Source organism: Phalacrocorax aristotelis, chromosome 2, assembly GCF_949628215.1.
Source record: "Phalacrocorax aristotelis chromosome 2, bGulAri2.1, whole genome shotgun sequence".
NCBI lineage: Eukaryota > Metazoa > Chordata > Aves > Suliformes > Phalacrocoracidae > Phalacrocorax > Phalacrocorax aristotelis.
In genome coordinates, this window is record NC_134277.1 from 71131268 (window position 1) to 71157541 (window position 26274).

The following is a 26274-nucleotide window of genomic DNA, read 5'->3' on the forward strand; positions in this document are numbered from 1 at the left end:
AAATTGCTTTAAATACAAACAATGACTACTCATTAACAGTCTATAATGCAGTTTGTACCTAACTCTGCCTCAGTATTTTCAATAAACCACCTTTACCCACAACAACCTGAAGAGCACTCGCTAAGCAGAGAGCAGGAGCAATCATCGCTCTGGGGAATGATTGCCTTAACTGGGTTCATGCAAGCACCATGTAGATTACATGGCTCTTTATCAGAGATCCTAAGTATACAGGGTGACCATTTAAAGCCATAGTTGCCAATTTACAGCTTTAAATGCATGTATGGCAACTCTCCCAACCCAGCAGGGACAGCCTTCAAGAAACTGCAGGCCAACATATTGCTGCTGCCAGCATACGTAGCCCTGATAAACACAGGAGAATGGAAAAGGCAGCAGGAAGAGAGATGCCAACAACAACAAAACCCCACAGCAGGCAGAAGCCAAGAGCATCGCGTGAGAGGTTCAGCTACAGACCTCTTCACCAGCAGTCTGCACAACATGACCTTTACGCCCACAAGCTCCCGCAACTGAGGCTGAGCATGAGGAAGAGCCATTCTCCTCCAAACATTACAGATACCTCATACATCAAGCATAGCCACATCAAGGTCTCTGCATGTCTTCTAGCACTTCTCTAGTGCAAGAAAACATGGAATTAAGCAGAAGAAAAAAAATCACATATGAAAACTACTATCATGAACTCAGCAACAAAACCAAGGGACCATTACAGATGTCAGACGTGAGCTTCCTCTTTCTCAAGGAATGCTGCAATATAACTACTCATTTCTCATTTCATGTTTTCCATTCTAAGAAAGATTCATATGGCTTAGTGCAAAGCTGTGGTAAAATGGGACTAGCTTGAGACATACTCTTTTAACTTAAGGCTGTTTCTGATGGCTTAGCACTGTTGTAACACTTGACTGACTTAGGTTTTGACTCACTAAGGGAACATAGGAATATTTTTCCCACAGACAAGCACCCCAGTCAGTTCTCAAATCTAACCATCGGTAGACTCCTTACCCTTTTATCCACAGAACAGAAAAAAGGACACACAGGCAGACAAGTGCCACACTCAGAACAGGTCCTCCCCAGTTTGGGGCATCAAGCTTGCAGCAGACTCTAACTATTTCCAACATTCTAGCAAAGAATTAGATACAGCCTTGATGAAATTTCTCTCCCATTTTAATAAATCATCAACTATCTTATTTGCTTATAAACGATTAACCAGATGTCTGTCTGTCCAAATACTGTAAGCACTAACTGTAAAAATGATATTGCACTATAAATTATGCATTGCAAGGATTTTCTGATTAACTGAAATATGTGCTGTAGTTGTTATCTATCATAGTTAAAATGGCATGTGTCCATACAGGATATCAGCATGCAGGCACTTAGCACATACTTCCCCTATCTTACATACTTTGTAGCCAGAATGAAACCACAGAAAGTCTGGAGTGCAGAAGAAACACAGGCATTTCATTCTTCAACTCTGCCTCCCTACTTTCTTGCTGAATTTGCTACTCATTGAAGAAGTTCTTCGGACATCATCTTCATTTTGTTTCTTATGGATTGAACTGTAATTTCAAGATATGAAAATTATTACGATGCCCCTATACGAAGTCTGCAGTAAAGGCAATAATTACTGTCTTTAAAATATTCAGTAACGTTGGTTACTGAAACCCAGGGAAGGCAGCCGTGTACTGAGGGTCAAGCTGTAGCCTCAGCATATCGATATAAAACAAGACCACCGATGCATTTTAAATGAAAGCAACAGAATTGCATCATTATAAATAAATTTACCCTGAAAGTAATATGAATGAAGAAAACATTTTTAGCTGACTATATCAACAAATTGTATTACCATGTAAAGTACATTAAATTAATAATTACAATGTTAGAACTGATGCTTTTCGAACCTTATCCACAAGAGATACGCTGTCATGAATATTCGTCACTGAGAAAGTGTGCGTGCAGCCAAGTTTTATTTTGCTACAGAAGTATAATATTCCATACTGATTCTATGGTCTAAAGTCTAAGCACAAGAAACAGATGCTAATAACACAATCTTTCATTAGCATTGACATTTTATATTATCTGAAAGCAGACAGCCTGGGACATTCTTTCTGCATTAATGGCTTTTGTCATATTGCAAAAACTTACAAACTTTAAGACTGATTCTGAAGGCATTTACATGCCTAGCTGTGAGTATTACTGTGAGTAGTCCCCGTGAAACCAATTAGCTGACTCAGAGTAATTAAGCATTAAAGCTAATTATACCTGTAACTGAGAATTAGGCCCTTTCTTTTTACTAAACTTTACAGCTAATAATTCTGAACTGGGTTGCCAGTTCTGACAATTTTATCTGAAGTTTTGGAAAAACGTGTTTTCCTTAAAGTTCTAGCTCCAAGAAGAAAACTGTGGTTCCTGATGAAACAAGAAAAATAAAAGGATTTTGCAGTGTCCCAGCTTGCAGGAATAAAATTGGTTGTGTTAACCCAACAAGCTCATCAAGCAGAAGACAAACACAGAGATAACTTTTTACTCAGGCAAATTCCGCCACATGAATTTTCTTCAAGAACCAGGTTAGCAACAAAGCACTACAGAAGCCTTAAAATCACTTGTACTACAGACAACTGTAAGAGGCATCAGGTCTGCGTTTTCTGATCCAAAAGCAAATATGTACCTTCCTTTCTTTTATCTCCTGACACTGTTGTTCCACAGCAATGTTGGTGTCATTGACTTCACGGGTACCACCTGCCCCCCCGACACAGAAAGGTGATGCACATGTGCAGTGCCACAAGAATTGTTAAAGTATCAACGGGTTTTTTTTAGCCACTTTCACCAACACATTCAGCACTCAGAGAAAGAGATCTTCCTCTTGCCAGTTCCACCACTTTGAATAACTACACCTTTCCCTTTAAATTGACCCCAACTATGTTTGTTAACTAAAGCCAGCATCAAGAATTCCTGTTTGGAGGACAGCTGGTGAAGCACTGGCATCTCCCCCCTTTGCAGGACTTGGAGAACCTGTAAACTTACTCCCATCTGACACTCACTGAAGAAACCTAGTGTCATATACTTAAACTGAAGGGCTCCAAAGCCAAGTACAAGAGTTAAAACCTCAGTTGCTGTGAAGACGTCTTGCCTCAAAACAGACTGTTTACCTGCTGCATATGATGTTGATACAGAGGCGTTTTCAGCCACTGCACTTAGCCCTGGCGACAGCCAGTTATCTCAAACAGCGGATTCTTGGCATACAGTGGGTGATGTTCAGTTTGGAGGCTCATTTTTCCTGGTGTGTGCACTCATGCTTCCAGGGTTGGAAAACAGCCGTGAAATGAGTGATGGGCACAGATCCAATCTCCAGCTATACTCCAAATTAAGCAGCGTTAAGACTAACAGCCATCATTCAATTAAAGTGCAGGCACAAGTTTTGGTAATGCAAAGCCTCACGGCAAAAGAGGCCAGGTCTCCGGGCCCTTTTATAAATGTATTAACAAATGCTTTGCCAAAACCGGTGATTTGGCTTCCTAAGTATGGGAGGATCTCCATGACAATAATCTGAGGGAGTGATTAGAGCAGAGACAGAAAGTGGAATTTTTCCAAGCATGCATTTTTACTAATCTTTCTCCAGCAAGAAATAAAACCTCCCACACATATTCGAAAGCCTACTACTGTATATTTCTCTCTTCCCCATTCTCCCAACCCCATTCTTTTCTACCTGAAATCTTAAAGCCACCATAATTTGAAAGTATTTTTAAAAATACAGGTACACCCATCGGATTACCCCTTCAATATAATTTCTAATCTGTGAGCTCCATAAATCCAAAGACGTTTAAATTCTTATATCATTTTAGGGATTATTTATGCTAATCATGAAACCATGCAGAGTATTTTATTATGGATATATGCAAACATACGCTGGATAAACAGGAAAGAAAAAAACACAACTCCAAAATGCGATAACATTTCAAATTACTGCAGAGATGATTAATTGGGTTAGTGTACTAAATCATATGTAAGGATGACCAGGGGCAAATTCAGAAACTTCAAAACAGATTTTAAAATCAAATGATGGGTTTTACGAAAATTAAAAATTGATGGGATGGAGGTTTTCTGCAGAAAACTCAAGTCAAGTCATTTCACTTTATGTTCACCTATTTAGAATGTACCCACCTCAGTGAGCTGTAAAAATATTCTTTCTTATTTTACACAGTGACAAAATAAAGTCCACAACCTTCTCCTTGATCTCTGCAGAAAAATGTGTCTTATCCTTCTAGGCAAATCAACATGTATGAGGCTAAGACACAGGACATTATCTTTCCATTAGAAAGGAAAATGATACATCATTTTACTCTCCAAAAAGTATTCAGCACAGCTGTAAAGCTATATAATGGAATGAATACAACAATACAAATAATAACAGTAAGGCAGCCTACCATGAAGAATATCAGAAGCACTAGGGCCCAAAAAGAGTGTGGAAAGTGCCAGGACAGTGAAAATGGAAGAAGCTTTTGATTTCAACTTTGTGGCCGGTTCAGGCCAGCAAAGTTCCCACGTGTAAAACCAACAGTCACCCTTTGTGTCCTGGCTTTCCCCCACCAACTCTGCATCACAGAAACAGCCGACTATGAACATTTCCCAGCTCACTAACATTTGTCTCAGCCATTCAGCAGTTTCTGCCAGGATCCTCCTCCCTCTTTACACCCTGTGAATTAATTCTGCTTGCAGCAGCACTAACACAGGCTGCCATGGGTTTTTTTTTTCCCCTCCCCAATGTGAGTTATTCATCACTGCTTAAGAAAAGTAAACGGTAGCGAGTTCATTTGCCTTTCTGGACACAAGGACATTTCTTCGGTACACATGGCAGAACTGTGCAGAGCCACACAGTCCTTTCCTTCTCAGCTTTGCTTTCCCAGAACACATTCCAGGAGAACATGTGGTTCCATACCACAAAGAGATAAAACAGGTCTTTCATCATCGAAGGGAAGCAAAGATGTATATTTCTACAGTCTGGCTCAGATCCCTGGCTGAAGTCAACAAATGACTTACATCACTTGAGGATCCAGCAACTTCAGTGAGATTACTAAGTGACTTCAGCACACTTAAAACCTGTGCCGCACTGCAGGGCCGAGGAGCCAGCTGGGCTCCATAGCTGGCACAGGCTGCACCATCCCTGTTGGGTCTGCTCTGTCACTGCCTCTCACTCCCCACTCTCAGAGCCCGCTTCTGCACTCCTCTAGCCACAGGCTTCTGTTCAGTTGCACCACTGGCATGTGCTTTTAAGTTGGGCTGGGGGGGCTACATTCACATTCAACAGCTCTCCTCCCCTCATTTCACAACACAGAAGCTAAATATATTCTTTCTGAAGGAATACGCCCTCTTCGTTGACCCCTAGCACAGCTACTGCAGTCACTCTGCCCTTACACCTTCTCCAAGGCATTGGCTTTCTTTCTCCCCAAGTCTTCTCCATTCCCAGGTTAAATTCTAAGTAGACATTCAACTTTGTTCAAACAAGGATTGACACTTGGTGACCTTCCCAAACATCTCAAGAAGGTCCAATGGCAGCTGATATCAAGACAGCTTCTTGTGCCACTTACCAAGAAGCCAGTTTGCTAGAATCTACTTTGCAAAGGATTGCAGTACAAAGCTTACTCTTTTTCAGCTAGGAAGGAGTAAGAGCATCTGTCTATGTACAGAAGTAGTCTGCAATAGCGACAGGCACTTGAAGGGCTAAAAGAGAACCTGATCAGATCAGCATGGTAGTCCCCTAACAAACAAAACAAAACAAACAAACAAAAATGGTAAAATTCTGACAGGGATTCCCCAAGCAGCCATATGAAAGGGGAGGCAGAAGAAAAGCTCACACATCTTGGATCATGCAGTGAGAGTTTTAAGTGGTCTATTTCCTTATCAGTCATCATCTCTTCTAACTTATCAAGCTTGAAAGCTACCTACCATACATTGCTATTTTAAAAGCATAATATTTTTCAACAGGAAGACTATAAATAGGTCAAAACCTGTAGAAAACATGTAAACTTGTCATCTGGCACAGGAACAGGAGAGAGATTATCCTACTGGACAGTTGTCACAGATGGAGGCCCAGGTTCTCAGAAGCAATTTGGGATTAGCTTTTAGGTGGCCGAATAACAAAGTTAGAAAGATGATCTGAAAACGGCTTTTAAGAAGATGTGGATGAAAAGCCAAAAGATAGATGTAAAGAGATGGAGCCACGCCAGACTGCCAGTCATACTAAAGAAAACAAAAGATTGCCACTTGAAAGAGCACATCCCACATTCCTCTAGTGTTGCACTGGAGGAAGTCTTTCAGAAAATTAAAAAATTAATTTCTGTATGCGGACTGATTCAGTATCAAATATGCAAAAGGAAATCACATCTGTCTATAGTTTTATGATGTTATGTAGCTGCATTAATTTTGGCAGAAGAGGTAATTTAAATCCTTTGGGAAACATTACCCTCTTGATATGAGCACATAACTCAGATTAATAGGATTTGCATATGTATAACAGTAGGAAGAATAACCCTTAGTTTGGAAAACAACTTTGTATTTTAATCAGTTTGGGAAGACCAGCAAAAAAACCATACCAGGGATAACTAATTGAACAGCATTTGTTAACATGTGCTAGGCAATAATTGTGAGTTAATGAATATTTGGAAACAAACATAATAAATGAGGACATTTTGGAAAATCAAACAAAGCAGGACTGTTAATATAATCGAAAAAGAAGAGCAGGTAGAAGTTGCACTGTTGATCACTTATCAGTTGTGGGGTTTTACAATCCAGACCAAATCTGTGCTGTACGCAAATTGTATAATTGACTCTGTGTACAAAACCTCTCAGTTGTTCGACAATACAGATAACAGCAGTAATGGTATAATTATAACTTACAGCTGAAGTAGATAAAAACCTGCTACTTCTTAACTAGTGGTTGTAATTAAGAGTGGAGAAAAGCAGTATTCGCTGCATCTGCTTACGTTTCATTAATAAAAGTGGATTTTAAGTTCCAATACAGCAAAGCAGCTGCACGCTGCATCCCAGTCCTGACCGCGTCCTGACAGAAGACAATGACTGGGGAACGCGGCTCGGCTTGTAGCAGCTGTAAGAAAAATAGCTCTGTAAGCAGCGATTGAGCAGCAGCTGTAGATATGGAATACATTAAATGGAAAGCAAGCCATAAGGACGTGAAGGAAGAGGTTATTTCCTGCGCCCCAAGCGTCACTTTAGTTTCGACCGCATCAGCAGGTTGAGGAAGCAGCATTGCTTCCTTTCTACCACTTCCCCCTGCACAGGCGAAGAAATACACTACCCCGTGTGCACACGCGTGCCCCGCCAGCCCACGGGCAGCGGAGGGAGGACGAGACGAGGCGGGACACACCGTTTCCACCCCCCTCGGAGCTGTCAGCTAGGGCGGGGAGGCCGGCGCTTCAGCACCACGGGCGGCGGACAGCGCCCGCAGCTCCCCGGGGCGGGGCGGGGCCGGGCGGGGCCCCTCCGCCCGCGGGACCGGCCGTACCCACCGCCGCACCCCCACCGCCGCCACGCACCCTCCGGGGCACAGCAAAAACATCGCCAGCCGCGGAACTCCCCAAGAAAACCAGGTAAGTTTAGAAACGCGGGTGGTTTTTTCCACACATACCCCCCAAAAATAAATTCAAGGACGTTGCACCTCATCAACAAGAAGTTCCAAAGGCAAACCCCGCGCCACGCACCATTATCAAGTATGAGCAAAAGCAGCTAAACAAATTTCCTAACAGCTATTAGGAAATTCCTGTATTCCTCAGTCTCTGAATTCCTTGGGATGCAGAGCTGTCCAACCCAGGCTGCTTGGTTTGTGCTTTCTGAGGCAACAGAAGAGTAAAACCAGGAGCTCAGAAATGAAGTGGGTACCAGTGGCACGTTTCACTTGCTTTTTGGCTTGCTCACTCAATACCGGTTGCTAAGCAATTTTTTTTTTTTTAAGCTCAAAACTACTCACTGCCAGAGGGATTAATGAAAACACACTCTTGCACCACTTACAACATTCTTCATCTATATTTCTTGATGCACCAGTACTGTTTCTTTTAATTATTTCTTTTAGAGGAATTCCATTCCCAGGTTTGAAAGTAAAGAGATAAAGAAAGCAGGGGAGAGGGGAGGAACAGAAGCTAAGTGTAATTACCAATTTTTCCAGTGGATTGCGGGAAAGAGGTACCGAGAGACTTGCACATCCTCTGGGACCTGTAGTAAAGGCAGCACGCTTAGCTCAGCGTAGAGACGGGAGGGACCAGGTAACCTGAAGGTGCCTTGCCCTTAACTGGTTTATCTATTTATAACTACATGACATAGCATTACCTGTGACAGCACAAGTCAACACAGAGTTATTTCAGCAGTCAAATAACCATACACAGCCTTTTTATTAACACCTCACGCACAGTGATGCTCTTTCCATTTTCACTCCCAGTTCTTTAGAGCTGACACCTGGCATCTGCTGCTCTCTTCCAGCCTGTGCCACGAAATGCCAACCAACTTACCTATGGCTTGGTAATTTTTAAGAAGTCATGATCAGAAAGAAATAATGACCCGCCGTAGGATGTAACGAACCATTCCGTCAATGGTAAAACCAAACTGCCTATTAGCCATTACCAAGGGTGTAATTCCAGCAGGGATAATGGGAGGGGGAAGGAAATCCAGTCCATCCCCAAATGGAGGAGATAAACACATCTCTGCCATCTCCAACTTTCTGCCAGCTGAAAGGAGGGAGGGAGGAGAGATGGGGGAGACTGCAGCATGGCAAGTGGCAACTCTGAGGCAGTTCTTTTCCCTGTACAGCTAGCAGTGAGCTGACAGGCTCAGCATCAAAGACTGTTACCACTTGGGTCATTTTGTGCACTGCTGCTGCTCCTGGGACATGAGGTAGAAGCAGGGGAGCTTCCCGGCTACAGATACTCCCTCAAGCCCCCCCACCAGCCAGAGGAAGTCTGGTTTGGTGCAGAGAACCAACAGAAAGAACTTTCTTTTCGTTTGTTTTTGAGAGCGAGTAACCTCTGGTGTAGTTTACTGTTGACAGAGCCCATAAGGAAAGAAAAGGTCAGGGAAGGAGGGAAAACCACAGGCCTAGTAGGAAAGAAATAGGATAGTTGCCATGTGCAGGATGAACTGAAGGGGACAGCTGAAATCTCAAGGGAGCCATGAGGAAAAGGTGGCAGAGAAGAAGGAGAAGCCGTGGAGAAGGGGGACGGACGGGTCAGGTGGAGACTTGCAGGAGGCCCAACCTGGTAACGGGCGTGAGGAGGTGGATGTGGGGAGCTGGAGGCATGGTGGTAGAAAGCATCAGGCTGTAACACCCATCAAGAGTCACGAAAAGCAACGCTGAGACAACGGGCGACCTCATGAGACTGACAAAAAGTAGACAACGCGGACGCAAGTTTCTTTACACTTTTGAGGCACAAACCCATCAGGGGAAGAAGGCAAAGAGTGAGACGGGGAGAGACTTGCAAAGCGCCGAGGGCAGCGCGTCCGGGAGGGATGCCAGAAGAACCTGGCGAGGAGGTGCAGAGCAGAAGTCTTGCGGGGAAGCGGCACAAGGCTCTGCGGGGCGAGGGAAGGCTTTGAGGGGCCGCACGGAGAGGGGAAGCCGGCCCCGGCCGGGGCGGGTGGTAGGTGCGGCGTAAGGGGAGCCGGTCAGGGGCCGGGGGAGGCCGGGGAGGTGCGAAGAAGCGGGCGTCAGGGCCGGGCCGGGGAACCCGCCGGTGCTGGCGAGGGAGGAGGCCGCGGCGCCGGGGGCGGCCTCTTCCCTCCCTACCTCCCCCGCCGCCAGGGCAGCCGCCGCCGGTCCACGGGCGGCGGGGAGCGAGGCGGGCCGCCCCCCTACCCCCGCCCCGGGCCGTGCAGTGCCGCGCCGGGCCGGGCCGAGTCGTCTCTCACCTGCCTCGAGGTTGAAGGAGATGCGGGCCTCAGCGAGGTAGGGGGTGTCGCTCTTGGAGCGGACGCGGCGAATGGGTCTGCGGTCGATGTCCTCCTCGGAAGATGCCGCCATTAATGTGGGCACGGTGAGCAGCGTGGCCCGGCGAGCTGGCGAGGGCGAGTGGTGGCGCGTCGCGGGGCGGCCGGGCGAGGAGGGGGCGGAGGGGGCGGGCGGGCAGGGAGGGGGAGAGGCGCCGGGAGGGGGAGGGGAGGACGGCGAAGGAGAGAGGGAAAGGGAGAAAGGAGCGGAGGGAGGAAGGGAGGGAGGGAGAGAGACAGAGAAAACCCGTCAAGGATCTGCGGACGGGAGCGGCCGCGGCGGCCCTGCCCGCTGCCCCTGCCCGCCGGCAGCGCCTCCGCCTCCCGCGGCCGCTCGCCTCAGGGCGGCCACCTTCGCGCCGTGCGGTCGGAGCGGTGCGTCCCCCCACGGCCCTGCCCAGGGGAGGCCCGGGCCAGGCTGAGGTGCCGCCCCCCCGCCCCGGGGTGGGTCCCGGCTGAGGCGGTTTCCCACCCCCAGGGCAGGGTCCCGGCTGAGGGACTCCCGCCCGAGCACCTCGGTCTGGCTGAGGTGACACCCCGCAGCAGGCCTGGCACCTCACACCCCTGTCTTGGGCACCCTGAACTGATCTCTTCTAGCTTAGGTGACCCAAAACCCAAAGCACGGCTGGATCGAGACCTGGTGGGATGTCTAAGGTTTCATCCCTTCACCCTGTTTCCTTGGGAAAACCCATTAAGTAAACCAAAATGGTGCACTAGGCCAAGTGTTTTAAAATGTGAAGGGGACTGAGGAGCTGACACTTGCTGTGTTTAAAACTGACCATTGCTTAAAGCTTGGGACTTGTATTCATAAGTCACTTTGGCAGGTCTTTGAAAATAAATGTGACCATAGGCAAAAATCAGTGACTCCATTCTCCAGCTCCAAACTGGGGACATTGTTTTGCTGCTTCTCCCCTATTCCATCTTCTCTATTTAGTAATCAGCTCTTTATGTAGATGTTATTTCCTACCCTGTGGTTGTAGGCTGCGTGCCATGCTAGGGCTCCAATTCCAGTTGGGACCTCTAGGTGTTAGTGTAGTAGAAATAATTAAAAATACTATTTAAGAAAAAAAACAATCTGGGTGGCACAGAAGTACTACATAAAGTGAGAGTTGAACAGTTCAAATATGTGCCAGGGGATGTACCAGTTCATCCCATTTAATTCAGATTTTTTAAAGAAAACCCAGTGTGCTTAAAGCCACTAATTTGTCAGTACTTCCAAAATGTTTTGTTTTGGCCAACCTCAGTGAGATAAAGGACCAGGGAATGACAGGGCTCAGTAACTCTGAAGGCAGCAATAGTAACATTATCTGGTCTGAATTTTGGGGGACGGTTCTCTTACTCATTCCTGCAGAATCAAGACTTTTCTGTTACGCTTTTGCCAATTAAACCTGTAGACATTTTGGGGCATGCTGGATGTTCTTCCACAGTTGTAATGTTGGGCTTAGCTGAAGTCTGCTGTTAGCTCTAATCCCTTTGTAAATGTTCATGAGAACTTTTGTGTTTCTGGATGCCTGGAGTGGATAAGATATAAATATATCTTGTTTGCAAAGCCATTCTCTTTTGCTCTGATCTCACTGGTTCACCCTACCTAAAATGGGAAGATCTTTAGTTAGTACTTGCAGGAGAATTTTGGAAAGGATCCCTGTTCATACATATGCAGGTGCTTATAGTTAGACAGCCATTGCATCCTTGGATGTCTGATGAGCCACCATACCACTTGTGAGCGAGGAGGTACCATCCGGGCCATCTGCATCTCAAAAAAAGTCTTTAATTGACATCACACGCTGTTTGGGGAAGGGGTGGTCTTACCATTATCAAGGTTGAAGCAGATTCTAGCTTCTTCCAAGTAAGGGGTGTCACTCTTAGACCGGAGTCTTCTGATGGGTCTCCGGTCTATGTCATCCTCAGAAGATGCTGTCATCAGAGTGGGCACGGTGAGAAGAGTTGCCCGACGAGCTGGTAAGAAAGAACAAATGAAGAGAATAGCAGGAGAAAGGAGAAATGGAAAGGGGGAGGAAGAAGGAGAAAAAGAAAAAAAAAAACAGAGGGAAGAAAAGAGAAAGAAAATTGCTCAACGGAAAAGAGGATCTGTAGCATGTTTGCTGTGAGGTCCCTGCCTCACATGCTGCAGAATTTAAGGCCTGTCAAGAAGAGCAAAGATTGCTGTGTTGTGTGCCCCAAAGACACAGGTTATAGCTCTGTTCCTGCCACAGGTTGCTTCTTCAAAGTTCCTAGTTTTGCCACTTAAACTTTCTTCACTACTTCTCAACAACTGCAGTCTCTCTTTTTCTGAATGCTGTTTTTGAGGCTATAGTGACTGAGTAATGGAAGTGTTTAAGTGTTCGCTTTTTAGAGGAATCTGTGGAAGCTGTGCTTGGGACACATGGCATGATGCCTACAGCAACTATTCCAAAACTCAGTTTCTTGTTGTCTTGATTTGGGCACTCAAAATTAACAGCTACTTTTTGCTTTTGATCACTTTATGTCTTAGTTTCCTAGTCATGAAACAGGGAGAATCATATTTTTCTTTCAGTAGGGATTTTGTGAATATATAAATTCATTAATATTTGTAAAGTATCATATACTTTAGTGAAGCACCGATGAAAAGCCCATGAAGAAATTAAGATTTCTATCTTCTAAACAGGGTTTAAATGGCTTGGGGCCATGCCTTCAAGGAGGAGAAAGCACAATATTTAATACTGGCTCATCAAGTGAGCACTGCCCACTCCATGCACTGATGAAGCAAATGGTAGGATAGTAAAAAATTACTGTATCATCATGCAGTTAGAAACCATACTAACTATACATATGTATAAGGAGACTGAATTAATGTTGCAGAGGCAACCTTCATTCTGGCATTGCCTAAGTATTTAGCACTTGACCTTACAGCCTTGATAATGTCCCTTTAATGTAGGTGTTTTTTATGTGAAATGTAATTATGAGTGGCTGCTGAATGCTTTGGGTGCTAAGCCTATAAATTACAAATCACAAACAGAAGAGCCTCTATAAATATATCCACCCAATTCTCCCTCTGAGTAGATAAAGATTATCACAAATGCTAGATGGGATCTGGCTCATCACTGAAAGCGTGAGCACCATGCACAAGTACCACCTTCTCAGCATGTTTCTTTCCCCTCCAGCTCATGTATAGCTGGAAAGAGAATTTCAGCTTGAAAGCCCATCCTTACCCTTAGCGTGGGACTATTAACATTAACTTCATCTGGGACCTTATAAGAGCCTAAACCCTGGATGTTTCTTGCTGTTTGGGTATTACCTGGTGTAACAGTCTCTGTCTTAGGGCCTTTGTAAGCCACCACACTTCAAATAACTAATAACAAACTGTATTTTCCTTCTGGGACCAGAGAGCATGACTGATAGTGACTAAGAGCGTTTGCTGCAGCCTGCTAACTGTGGTTCTGTCTTGTAAAAGTTTTTAGAGTTCCAGATAATACCTGTCAACCAGAAGCCTTCAGATGCCTAAAACCTGATTTAGGTGTTAGGCATGATAGCATATAATTAGTATGAGGTTAAAAAAGCTGTCACGCTCTGTTTCTCAATTTGCAGCATTACATATTTTACTAAACAAGCAAATCTGCACTGCTGGAGGTAGCGGTTATTTCTGGTCTAACTTACTTGCCTTCTGGTTTTAAATAAATTTCTTTCAGGTTTTTGCTCATTTCTAATCTAGCATTTGAATTTGAAGTAAAAGCAAAGGGCAAGAGTTGAAATTGATTTAATGGGGTCAACTATTTAGATTAAGCTAAAGTCAAATCTGCGACTAGACTGTAAACTATTACTCCCTTGTAATAGGGGTGTACAGTAATGAAGATAAAAGGGAATGGAAAAATTCTGCTATGGATGGTTTTGCATATTGTATCATCAAATTTACGCTAAAGAAAGATTTATCTGTATATGCAGTCAGCATTGTAAAAATCATCTCATAAAACCACCATGTAAAAGATTTGTCTTTTAAAACTGAAATGATCTAGCTCTAGTTAAAGTCAGTGAAAGGGCACCCCAGGCATTTCAGGGCTGGCTGGATCACAACACAGGACTCTGTTTGGAAAAAAAAAACACCAAAATGCATATACATTTATGGTAAACAGAGAATAAGAGTGGGCTTGTCTATATAATTGTTTATAAACAAATTTTACCTTTTGGGTCAAAATATTGGGATCTGGCTTGTATTCATTTGGACTAGAGGTAGGTGTATGCTGGAAAATGTTTCCTGAGTAATCATTATATTTTTGACTTTGACAACCATGATTATCTCCCTTTTCTGTAGATTACCAAAAGGAGTTTTCTAGACTAACTGGAAATTTTAAGAAAACGTTGGAAAAATTTCAGAGGAAGCTAATAAGTATTAAAACATTTTGCAATAAAAACCTAAGATCAACTCTTACGCAGCCATGGAACTGCAAAGTATAGCTGATCGCATTCTGATATCCATACAGTGACACTGAATATTTGTGCATGCCGTGAATATACCTGTACACACTCTTTTCCTAACTGTAATCCATAGCATTCCTTATTATAAGAATCTGTTGCCATATATTTTTTAGTAAAGCTGTCAACATTAGCCCAATGCGACCATTGGGTCCGTGACAGATAACCCACCAGTATCACTAGCTTCAGCTGCTCTCCAAAAACCAGCTCAGTCTCTGGGACACATTTTTAGGAGATGGTTTTTCAGGAAAATTGGAAAGTGTCCCCTTAGAGGTCTTGGAGTAAACGAATGACATTACGATAAACATTAAGGGGCCTGCTTACACTGCAAATGGATTTGAGAGCGGTGTCCCAAAACTCATTTTAAGCAGCCACCCTAACAGCACATGGCAGGCAAACCAGCCATTTTGGTTAAATACTTTCATTCTGTCTGCACTGTCCCTCACAGAGTTACACCATGATTGGCACATTGCACCAACACCTTGTCTGGTATTTCTGAGAAAGGGAAAAGGTTGCTTGTGGAGGAAAAATACCTTAAAACTAGAAATGCTGTAAGGTATGTAATGACACCTTAGAACTGATTATATATAATCTCACATTTGTTGTCTCAAAATATTGTATGTTACTGAAGTACGACACAAGTATGCGTTTAGGAGAAGGGAATGTGAAATCTGTAAATGATTATATTGCATGTTCAGAAGCATTTTGAACATGTAATTTCAATATATTTAGTTACACCTACAGGTGGTCCAATTTTTGAATGCTGTTTGAAATTACTGAAAATATGGGGGATGGTTTGCAAAGAATTTTTGATGGCTTCCATTTTTTCCATTAAAATACATTTCCACATATTTTATTTCAAATATTAGTACAAATCTTTGCCAACAACTAGCTTTATGTTTTGAAGAGTTATAATACTGATTTTTTAATGACTTTTTTGTTTTTTAGAAAAATTTTGGACATTTTTAATCGGAAAACTTTCAGAAGTGAAAAGCTACCCTGCTAAAAACTAGTCAGAGAAAATGTGAAATATTCATCTAGATTCTTCCATCCACTGTTATAAATGGACTTTTATTAAAATGTTTTTAAAATATCTCATTGTTGACACAAATACCCCGGTCATTTTTGGCTCAGTAGGGTCTTCATCTAGAAACCTGTATTTGTGTAGCAGATTCTTACCGCAAAATGGCAAAAACTTTTGAGACTGGATGATTTTAATCTTAGTGCAAGCAAAGTGCTAAAATGTTTCTGCTGGAGATGTCTGAGCCTAGATGCAGTGGAAAGGGTACGTTTATGACACATATAATCACAAGCAACTTCAGAGAACAAGGAAATAGCCGTAAAGGAATACTGGTTTACATCAGAAACCTTCAATAATTTTGAGGAAAACCTCATTTCTTAGGGCAAATTTTGAACAAGTTTGTAGAACACCTATGAAAATATTTTAATTGTGGTGCTGCTGTTGCTGATCTGGTAGGATGCGTTCTTGCTACTGTTTTCTTCATTGGAGAAATATACGAGCTTCTTATTCAGGTCTGCTCCTTCATGTTTCTGTGGAAAGGGCTCATCATGGCCTAACATGTAGATAACGCACGCAGAAACGTATTTTTGGCTAAATGTAAGCTTTAAAAACATCAGTTCTGCTACATTTTGATGCATCTAGGACACGATATTCCATCTGTGCTAAAGAAATTATTAGATTGTGAATATTCTTTAAAGACAGACCAAGCAATGGGTCCAAATGGATCTTTACCTGGGAAAAAAAAATCTTTTGGTCTGATTTGATGCCACTTCAACTTTTGTTTTGTTTTAAATGCAACTGATAAAGAACACCATTTGCAGCATTAGAGGTGGGAAATGGGGTATGACCAGCACAAGAGGAAGAGAGTAGAACATGTGCAGAAGCACTGGAGAGGACATAATTTGTCATTTATGAGGAATGATTTATAGGCTTGTGTCTCCTGGATAAACACAGGAGCACATGCATATGGATTGCTCCGTGTCTCTAAAGCAAAGCTGTTGAGATCTTTGTTTGGTGGACAAATCTTTGGTTTGATGGACATCAGTAATCTGAAAGAAAGTACTTAAGATACATAGTATTCAAACACAGGCCTGAGGGTTGCAAACAATAGTACACATGCAAAAGGATAACCACTTTTATGCACACGCTCGTTATGCTGGTTTGTGATACTTGGGTAAACATATGGACAATATGCCTAACTAGCACCTTTTGTACATTTTAAAGGAAACATGCTTGTTCCTCTGCTGTTGTGTCCAAAGGCATAGGCTTCAGAAAACAGGCTACATTAAATAAATAAATACATACATAAAACAGATAAATTATTATGAAATATGGGCAAGTAGATGCTTGGTTATTTAAAATTAATTTTTAGTAGAAAAAAATTAGATGTAGTTTTCAGAATCACATTTTTTCAAATGTGATCCATGCATAGGTTTTCTAAAGTTTTCTATATTTTGGGGTATGGAGTACTGGATCTCAAGCACCCTAGTTTTATTCGGATATGCTGCTGAGAATTACAAGATCCTTATTTCTTCTGACTTTAATTTGGCTGACTGGATATTGAAATAAATGAACAAAAAGTTGCTGAAGTACAGTTACTGCAACTCATCGTGAGCTACTTTTATACAGTTGGTGAAGCTAGGCTACCTGACTCTGCAAGCCAGACTCCAATCATGGCACTCAGTTGCCTATTCCTAAATTCCCCAATACTGGGGATATGCCAGAATAAGAGGTGGGAAAGGGAAAAAAATTAAAAAGGGATGAGGAAAAAGTTGATGTTGATCAGCTACTTCCTGGGATTCAAAGGGAGGGAAATGACTTCAGGAACGTATGTTTGCTGTTACTAATTTTCAGCCTAAGAGCTAGTGACATCACATGAAGAAAAAAAGAAAAAGACTTGCAAAATAACATCACTTTGAAAAGATGTTAATCTATGGGATGAACTAATCATAAAATTTTGATGGATGGAGTATCCTAATGTTACTTTACACAAGGAATGTCTGCAGTGGAATCATTCTGGATTAGGATCTGGGGATACTGCAGCAATACGTTTTTGTAAAATACTGGACATGCAAAAGCAGAGGGGAAGCAGCACTGAGTAGTCAGCAGTGATTGAAGTCAAACATCTAGAATGAGTCAGCACTGTATGAATTAAAATAAATGAGCAAAAGTGAAGCACAGTGAAATAAATACATTGTGGAGGCAGAATGTGAGAGGAAAATGTGGAATTAAAACTATACCTGGGAGTATTTTATTAAACCTGGAAAACTGATCAAGAAGAATTTCCTGAAATCTTTTGAGCAATCATCCCCTATGTGTCTATACAATCTTGTGCATCTGTTATCCCTTGGCCATATATTTTTGATTCCATATTTTTTCTACTTTACATTTTTTGTTCACTCTTTACATTCATCAGGTAGATTGTAGGAATGTTGCAACCAGCAAAAGCATACCTAATGTAAGTGGATCTGTAAATTATTTATAGATACAAAAGACAGTTTAAGATAAGCCTTCAGGAGAGTTTTTTTCAGTTATTTAAACATGCACAGTGTATCCTGCCAAGTGGACTGGCAAGCGACTTCAAGGCATGTAGGAGCATCTTGGAAATACTTGATTAATGCCGTTAATTTTAAGCTTCTTGCCCCCTGCTGGTGAAAGAGGAGATAAGACTGGAAAAGTGAATGCACAGGTCTCCAGGAAATCAGAAACGATTTTATCCTTGGAGTCAGAAGTCGCCTGAGGGCATAACCCAGACTCCCATGCAGGGACTGCAGGGTCCAACAGTAGTGCAAGAATGGACTCACGCAGCCCAGAATGGCATCCTGACCACATGATGTCCAGCCTGTCCCATCAGGGTGTGGTGTGGAGTTGCTAGAGGGGACAGACTTAGGACCCCCTCCATCAGACTCATGGCTGCAGAAAAGTGCTCCACACATCTGAGATGGGCAACTCACCTTTTATGATGGTACCTAAAGCCTTCATTTATAATGTACTGAACAGAAGTTGTCTTCTCTCAGAGTTCTCTCAGAGTGCTCTATCCCCTTGTGTACAAGAGAAGGAGGGGTTCCTTGTTTCTTAATCCTGAACAAGCCTAGGTGAGACCTAGGTACCAATGACCATGGCCCTGCATGCACTTCTTGTACACAGTTTGGATGGCTATGCTCAAGGCAGGCTCTCTGACATGGCACAACTGTTGGAGAGAGCATTTTGAGAAGCCATAACCAGCTTTGGAGCTGTTTGAGGAAGCAGCAAGAAGCCTCAACAGCTGCCTCCTCCCTTTTGGGAGCTACGTTTACACCAAGGCCATTGCCCACTTGCTGAGCAAGGCTGTGGCTGTGCCTGTGGCTGGCTGCATTCCTCACTGATCCACATCCGGACTGCTGACTTGATGTCCTGCTTGGCCTCATACCTGCCTCATCACCATGGGCACGTGATCATCTTGTCTGATGATCTGGACTCTTGGCTGAACCTGGTGACTGTCACCAGTTCTGCCCTGCTCCTGTGCTGCAGTGCTTTACCTCGTTTAGGTGAGGCTGCTGCCTCTGCCTGTCTGGCTGACTCTTGGCTCTCTTTCCCTTATGAAGCAGCCTGATTCTGCTGCTCCTCAGCACCAGCCTGCTCAACTATGTCAAATATGAGGTCATTCTTTGCATGCCCCAAAGCATAACTTCTTTCAAGTAGAACTTCAAGATCAAAGCTGATGTTTCTCCAAAGCAGGCTACAGCTGAAACAGGATCTGCACATTTACAGCTTTGGATTAGAGCTTGACATGTTTTGGGGAAGTTACTCCCTTTCCTGAATTAGGTCCTATCTTGCCTGTCAACACATGATTCCTCTGTGCAAACAAATGCCATTAGCACAGGCATCTTTCACTCAAGTTAGCTGTCTAGGCTGTCATAATCAGTAGAGAGAATAAGGCAAGATTTGTATTATCCCAAGGAAGATGTCTAAGATTAGGTGAACCCCACTCTTAAAATCACTGTTTCTCTCCACTGATACATGCCAGGTTAGCCAGAATTCTTAGGTGGAAACATCTTCACTGAGGACACCTAAGGGATAAGCAAGCTGGATCCTGTTCCAGGCACCATCATATACTTTCAGCCCTCATGGCTGAAAGCCATGGTAGATTTGTATCTAGCATACATTTACATCCAAGAATGACCAGTATCTTCCACACACTTCAAAGGGAAAAGACTTTTCTGAAAATTAAAGTCCAGCTCCATGCTTAGATTTCAGATTCAGACTTCCCTAGGGCAAGGGGCTGGATCCAGGGGCTCACAGTCCCTTCTTTGCTGCCTCTGATTTGCAGATGCGTCACCAAGCATTACGTGCTTGGCAAGGACACCCCCTACCTCCTAGATCCCAACATATGGCCATGGGAGAGACAGTCAGGGAGGGCTGCCGGGCTTAGGATATTTCTGGCTTGTATCTGAAGACTACAGCCAGCTGGCTTCATTTACCAGGTTTTCTAAATCTAGATAATCCTACTGCCAGATCCAGTTTTTGTGACTTTTCCATCCCTCCTGCTGCACTTTCCTTGGAGGAAACAGGGAACAGCTGTTTGAATAGCAGATTCAGCCCAAATGGCCAAACTATCCTCTCCTCTGCGCACAGCCCACAGGAATGAGGTGATGGCTGCTTCTGCAGAAGGAGAGGATGGGAGAGGAGGCAGCTGATAAGGTAACACCTCTCTCCTCATACCCTACAGCAGCAAAGGCAGTTCGGCAGCTTCCTGCAGGAGTAGGGATGGGATGTGGGTGTTAGTGCAGGTAGCAAGGGATAGAGAACCGGTTAGTTGCTGAGGGCCAAACCCCTGTTTCAGTCTGTTTGCTGAAGTCAGAGCATCCTGCATTCAACTACACAAGACCTGAGATCAGCTGGGGTTTGCTATCATCCGCTGGAAATGCCGTGATAGCTCTTGAGTTCCTTCCCAACATTTTGCAGTCCTACTCCTTCTCTTCTCTTCCACCCACAAGGAGTGGGTACAGATGAGAATGAGTGCTTTACAGCTGCCATTTGTAATGTTGTCATATCATTAACGTGAAAACATTGGAAAGCCGTTTTATTTCTTGATCTGGTGGATCAAAGGATTAAGAGGCAGAAATCTTCAAATCTCACAGAAAGAGTAAGTGGGTTATAAACCCCCTTTCTACAGTCTGTAAACAGAGCATTTTGTAGTGCAATAACTAATAACATAACTAAAGTAATACTAATACATGTCATGTGTTCTGATGTTTCTAATTAAATGGCAGAATACTGTAGTCTTCTTTCACTCAATTCTGTCATAATGCAGTTTTAAAGCATGTACACATGCTGTTTGATAGCATGATTTGCTAATAGCATCCTGTTATTACATTAACATAAAATAGTTACTTGCGGACCTTTTATTCAGTTCCAAACTAGCTACTTGAGCTATGCTATTTATGGTGGATGGGTGCATCACATTCAGTGTAATTTTTTTTGTTGTTTTTTTTTTTTAAGAAAGTTATAGCTAATGCAGTTTAACTGTTTCTCAGAAGGCCGATAAGGAAAGAAATACATTACTTTTGCCCATGTTTGGAGAAATCATGCCATTATCTCATATAGAAATGCCTGTTCCATGGAAGACAGCCCTAAAATTCTGCACAAGGATGACAGGAGTTATCAGAGCTGTACAGGCAGCATCAATGCTCACTTAATAGGGTTGAGTTCCTTGTGTACAGGGGGTAAGCTAGATCAGAGGAAGGGGATGCTACCATCAAGGAGTTTGGGGCTAAGGATGGTGATAAAGGCATTTGCTGCAGGAAACTTTGATGATGAAACTCTTCCAGAGGTTTATTGTTTGGCCTGCTGAAGCCATCTCTGTCACCTCAGAGATGCTCAGTGCTACCTCAGACAGTGAAAGCCTGAAACTTCTCTCTGCACAGGCCATATTTCATCTTTCACACCTATTGCTAGCGGGGTTTTCCATCCATCCTTCCCCTCAGACACCTCTCCTGTTCCCAGGGGGTGGCTGTGTTGCAGCATTTGAGAATGTAGAGCAGAAGTGTTGTCACTTCTGTGCTCAGAGCAATTTCCCTGCTGGCACCCAGCTTGTTGGAAAGCAGCTGACCTCAAACACAGAGAGATGAACAGAGGGGAGAGTACTAGAGTTTGGGGAAGAGGTCTCACAAGCATGTGAGTTAGGAGATATGAAGGGCAGGGGCTGGGGAAAACGCAGTAAAGGGAGCAAAGAGAAAGGTGAAAACTTGAAGGGGACAGAACATAAGTGCAGCATGGCTCTTGTATCAATGTACTGTTTCCAGTTGTGGAGGTAGTTAAGGTCTGGGGGCATCTGTGCTATGCTGTGGTGCACAGTGGAAGCATGCCGTTGGCATCCTTCATAAAATGTTCACAAGCAGGGGGACAAAAATTCCCCAAGTCTCAGTGCTCGTTCCTACTTGTTTGGGCCAAGCGATAGAAGCCTGTATGACAGTTCTAAAGGTCAACCCCCTGCTGATGACTTTTGTATCAAGGAACACAGTTCTGCATGACAGATTTTTTTCCTCATTTTGCATTTTAAAAAGGTGAAATAATTGCATTAAAACAAAGAATCAACCAGGTGATAAGGTTAAAATATAAGTCATGTATCCAACTGATCAGTACAAGCATTTCTATATGTGCTAACAATATAATTTCTCCAAGCATGGGTATGATTACTTTTTTTTCCTTGCCTTCTTGGAAGTCCTTACAGTGAAGGTTGCCTGTGCAACCTTTATTAGTCAGCTTGAGCACATTACTGTAATAGACTTTCATTGCATGAATACATATTCCTTCTTCCACGGTCCATTCTGTACCTTGCAGTGCACAGGGATGATGTTATAAACTGCTATGGCTTGTAAAGCAGTGAGTTGTAGGTTCCTGAATTTCAGTTTCTATGGAATAAAAAGGGGTTTGTTCTCATAGGGATATCTGAGAACTTACTTTAATGTTACTTCTGTAGCAATGCTCAGGTGTCCATTGCATTGTAGAGGTGGAGAAAAAGCCAGCAAAATCAGTCATTACCCTCAGCTGATTTCTTCCTGATTTTGAGATGCTTAGCATTTACTTCTGTGGTTCAATGCAGAAGGCTGTGTTGTGACAAAAATGGTTTTCTGTGACTTGTACAGATGAAAACGTATCACAACAGCTGGGGCAGCAGCTGGGCAATGCAGCATGTGTTAGGCCGCAGCACATCAGCTGAGCCAAAGGTTAAAGGTGGTACTGACCCCCGGGTATCCTGGGATGGTGGCACGCCCCCGGATGGATTAGGTCTGCTCTGGGAGAATGGCCTCCAGAGGGAAGGCAGAACTCTGTTGGCCAGACCTTGAATTTGATCGGAAACTGATGAAATTAATGGTAGAAAAAAGCTGGATTGCATTTTTAGAAAACAGGCAGTACGTAAAAACAAAAGAGGCTGATACAGATACTTGGTTCTTACAGTTTCCTTATATTTAATATGGTGTTAAAATTTTAAGGAACAAAAAAACCCCTTCTCTCTGAAATGGCAAGTTTTCTCCAAAAATAGAGCTGGTGAGAAAAATGTGAACTTGCTTTACCAAAAATATCATCTATGTCGTGAACAAGTCTCAAGTACATTAAAGCAAAGAAGCTTGATTACCCTTTCCCTCTCTTACACAGAACCTGCTCAGTGGGGGCCAGCATTTCACAGGGAGGGATGCAGACCAGTGAGAGCCTGCTGTTTGCATACAGTGTGCTGGACTGCCTCAGGGCTTTCCCAAACCAGTTATTCCTGCAGCACTGAATAACAACACATTATGATCCTGACAGCATCAATAGATAAAGCAAGGATGAAGGGGAGGGACCCCAGAGGCTTACACAGCAAGTAGCAGGGCCATTGCTGACCCCTCTGACTTGTCCATTTGGGTTCTGCAACACCAGAGTCTGGATCTTGGCAGCTCCTTTTGCTCCTGCTGTGCACCCAACAGCTCTCATGGTTTTTCCTTATCCTCTGAGAGGGCAAATCAGCTCTATCATTACTCTTCTTGTAATCCTTTTTACACCCCATGCATTTTGAAGGCCTTTCCTTCCCTATAGCCTCTCTGCACTTCAGTAGGTCAGTCATGAGGGTTGGCCCTTGTCTGGCTCTATACATCTGAACTGTACAGTTAAAATAGTCATCTTCTGAGTCAGTACCAGAGTTTCTTACCTTGAGCTCCTTGACTGTAAAACAGTCTGTGAGCAGACTCGACATCCAAAAAGTAGTCCATTTTGAAGGAACTTTACGTTTGTGTACAATATTCCGGTATGGATGATCAGTCAGATTCCTGGGAAAGATTACAGACACATCAGACAGAAAGAAAGGTGGTGAGTTTCTTTGTGGAAAGAATTGTGTAGGCAGTCACTAAAGTACTTCTTTTGGCATATTAGGGTCAAAGCATTTTCAAATCACTATTCATAGAACTTCGTAAGTATCCTTTTCTATTTTAGGATGTTTGGTTTAAATCCTTGTCTAAAGACATAAAAGAAAAGTCCTGCTGCAGTATTAGCGAGATTCCTAGCACCTTCCTAGAACAATCGCCTTTACTCTAGCCACAGTCTCCATTTCTTACAATACATACTTAGATTCACCTGGCTGTTACATTTGCTCTTAAAAAGAAGATCAGAAAAGCTTGGGGCAGGGACCGTCTTTAGCCAGATCCACAGCCAGCAGCTCTGAGTAGGCACTACTGTAACAGACCACATTAAAGGTAGCATTCGTGCCGCTTATGCCAAAACACTGCACTAGAAAGGAGGACACAATACTCTGGATATTCTATTCCACCTAAATGACCAGAAGCCAACCTTGCCTTCCCTCTCCCCTCTTAGTGACCAGAAGTAGCAACCAAACATCCCACCATCAGTTTTAAAAGATGTGATAAGAACAATCATTAAGAAATGGTAGGCTAACTCCTAGCACTGCTTCTTAGCTAAACCAAAAATACGAATTTCGGCATTTTTCTGAACCTCGGATCTGTCTAGATCGTAGATTCCAACTGTTCACGATGTACACCGAATCAGGTTTGCCTCTGCGTGCAGAGTTCCCAGGATTATGCACATTATCGTGACCCTTCTCCAGCCTCCTTGCTATGTTTTACATTTTCTTCGACTCTGAACAACTCACATAAAAAAACAGGATTTGCAGAAAACACAATCTCTTCTCCACACCTCACATCATAGCTACAGCATATAACCATAAGCATACAAACAGCTCTGCACAACATTTATTTTAAGACAGACAGGCAAAAATACCTCCAGTCCTTTTCCATGCAAACCTAACAGAAAGGTTTGGGGCACGGAGTCTGACCCTTGCTTCAAGCAATTCCTTTAATTATGTTGGCAAAAATCAGGAAACCAGGATTCCAAAGCTTTCCCTTTTTCCTTTGATTCGGTTTTCATTGATCAACATGCAGTCCTTTCTAAAATTCAGAAGCCTATCCTGATGAAAAAACTTTTAAAATTCCTCAGCAATTCACTTTACTGTAGCACTCCCAAACCAGAAATGATACTTACTGCCGAGTATCAAGGGCTGCCTGGCAGTGGTGTAAGCTCCAGTAGTTTCAAGGAGGGTTTCTTTGATCTTACTAAATGTCCCCAGTGTAAGCAAACAATTTTGATTGTTTGATTGGAACTCTGATGAATAATGCATAACGTCAACTGGACTTCCTTTATCAGATAAAAATGGCCAGAAGATGTTGTTACTTAGCAACAAGAGGTGACACTACCATCATCTCCCCCACTCCCCCTCACCCTTCATGCTGAAAAATTAAGCCCCTGGTTTTGATTTGATAAAAACTTTTCCAAGGAAAAAAATCTACATCAAGTTTCCATAAGAATTTTTTTTCCCACTCTGATTTTCCTTGTTGCATCTCATATTCTGAGATATTTTTAAGTGTTTCATAATGATTAACCATAACACTGTGTTTTGTCTAATAATTTGCTTTCAGTAAGTAAAACACCTACTTTCTCTATCATTTACCACAAGGGTAATGAGATTGTTAAATGTTTCGCTATGAATATAAGGCAAATAACATCTTGAGGAGATTAATTTCTTATCTGGTACTGCTCGTTGGACAAGGCAGACAGAAAAAGGAACACACAAAATATTCCACTGATGCTGTGAAATATACGGATTATCCAGAAACCTTTCCTATTACAGAATTCCTACTTTAAGTAATTCATTCATTCTTGAAGGAGCTCTAACATCTGATACAAGCATTCTCGAGGAATCATTGTGTTTCTGCTTAAAATACAGCCTTTTTCAAAATGTATCATGAAGCTTTTTTCAGGAAATACACATTGATAAAAAGCCAAAGCATTGTGAAAGATTTTAAAAATAAATAAATAAAACCAGATGCAGGAGATAAGTACTTACCAGTGTTACTGACCTCTTTCCATCCTACTGCCATGGAATAAGACTAAGCAAATGCAACCCAGTCTGTGAGCCAGAATGAACAGCTTCTAATTTTCACTTCAACCTCGAAATCAAGAGTACTGAATAGAGAAAGGTGACAGATCTGCTGTTTTATATTATGATGAAATGAAAGCTCTTAGCACAGATCTGAGTAGAACTGCTTTTTTTTATACCACATTAGCCTGCTAATTTGAGGAAAGTGAAAGGCTTTGTTTTACTGTCTTTTATCTGTTCTCTTTGCTACCCCCACAATTTAATTTGCATTTAAAATTATTCTTATGTCTCCACTGCACTCTAAGGTATGGAGCATTTTCTAATCACGATGAATGTTCGGTGTGGTTTTTGTGCAATGCCACTTTTATTCTGAGCCAGAAACATGGTGAGTAATTATAATTGCCAG

The 26274-nt window shown here is 42.8% G+C and overlaps 1 protein-coding gene across 3 annotated transcripts in view; it reads right to left on the reverse strand.

Moving 5' to 3' along the window:
- Positions 1 to 26044, reverse strand: part of PHACTR1 (phosphatase and actin regulator 1) — a 314482-nt gene extending 288438 nt beyond the window's left edge. For 2 of the 3 annotated variants that reach the window (XM_075084044.1, XM_075084041.1), the window contains exons 1-4: positions 25836 to 26044; positions 23631 to 23748; positions 11806 to 11952; positions 9919 to 10065 (exon numbers count right to left, since the gene is read on the reverse strand). In XM_075084044.1, coding sequence (XP_074940145.1) covers positions 9919 to 10065; positions 11806 to 11952; positions 23631 to 23691 — 355 coding nt within the window. In that variant the 5' untranslated portion in view covers positions 23692 to 23748; positions 25836 to 26044. Of the gene's footprint in view, positions 1 to 9918; positions 10066 to 11805; positions 11953 to 23630; positions 23749 to 24973; positions 25050 to 25835 lie in introns of those variants that run through there. The other variant, XM_075084042.1, reaches the window with a different exon arrangement.
- Positions 26045 to 26274: the final 230 nt, after the last annotated feature.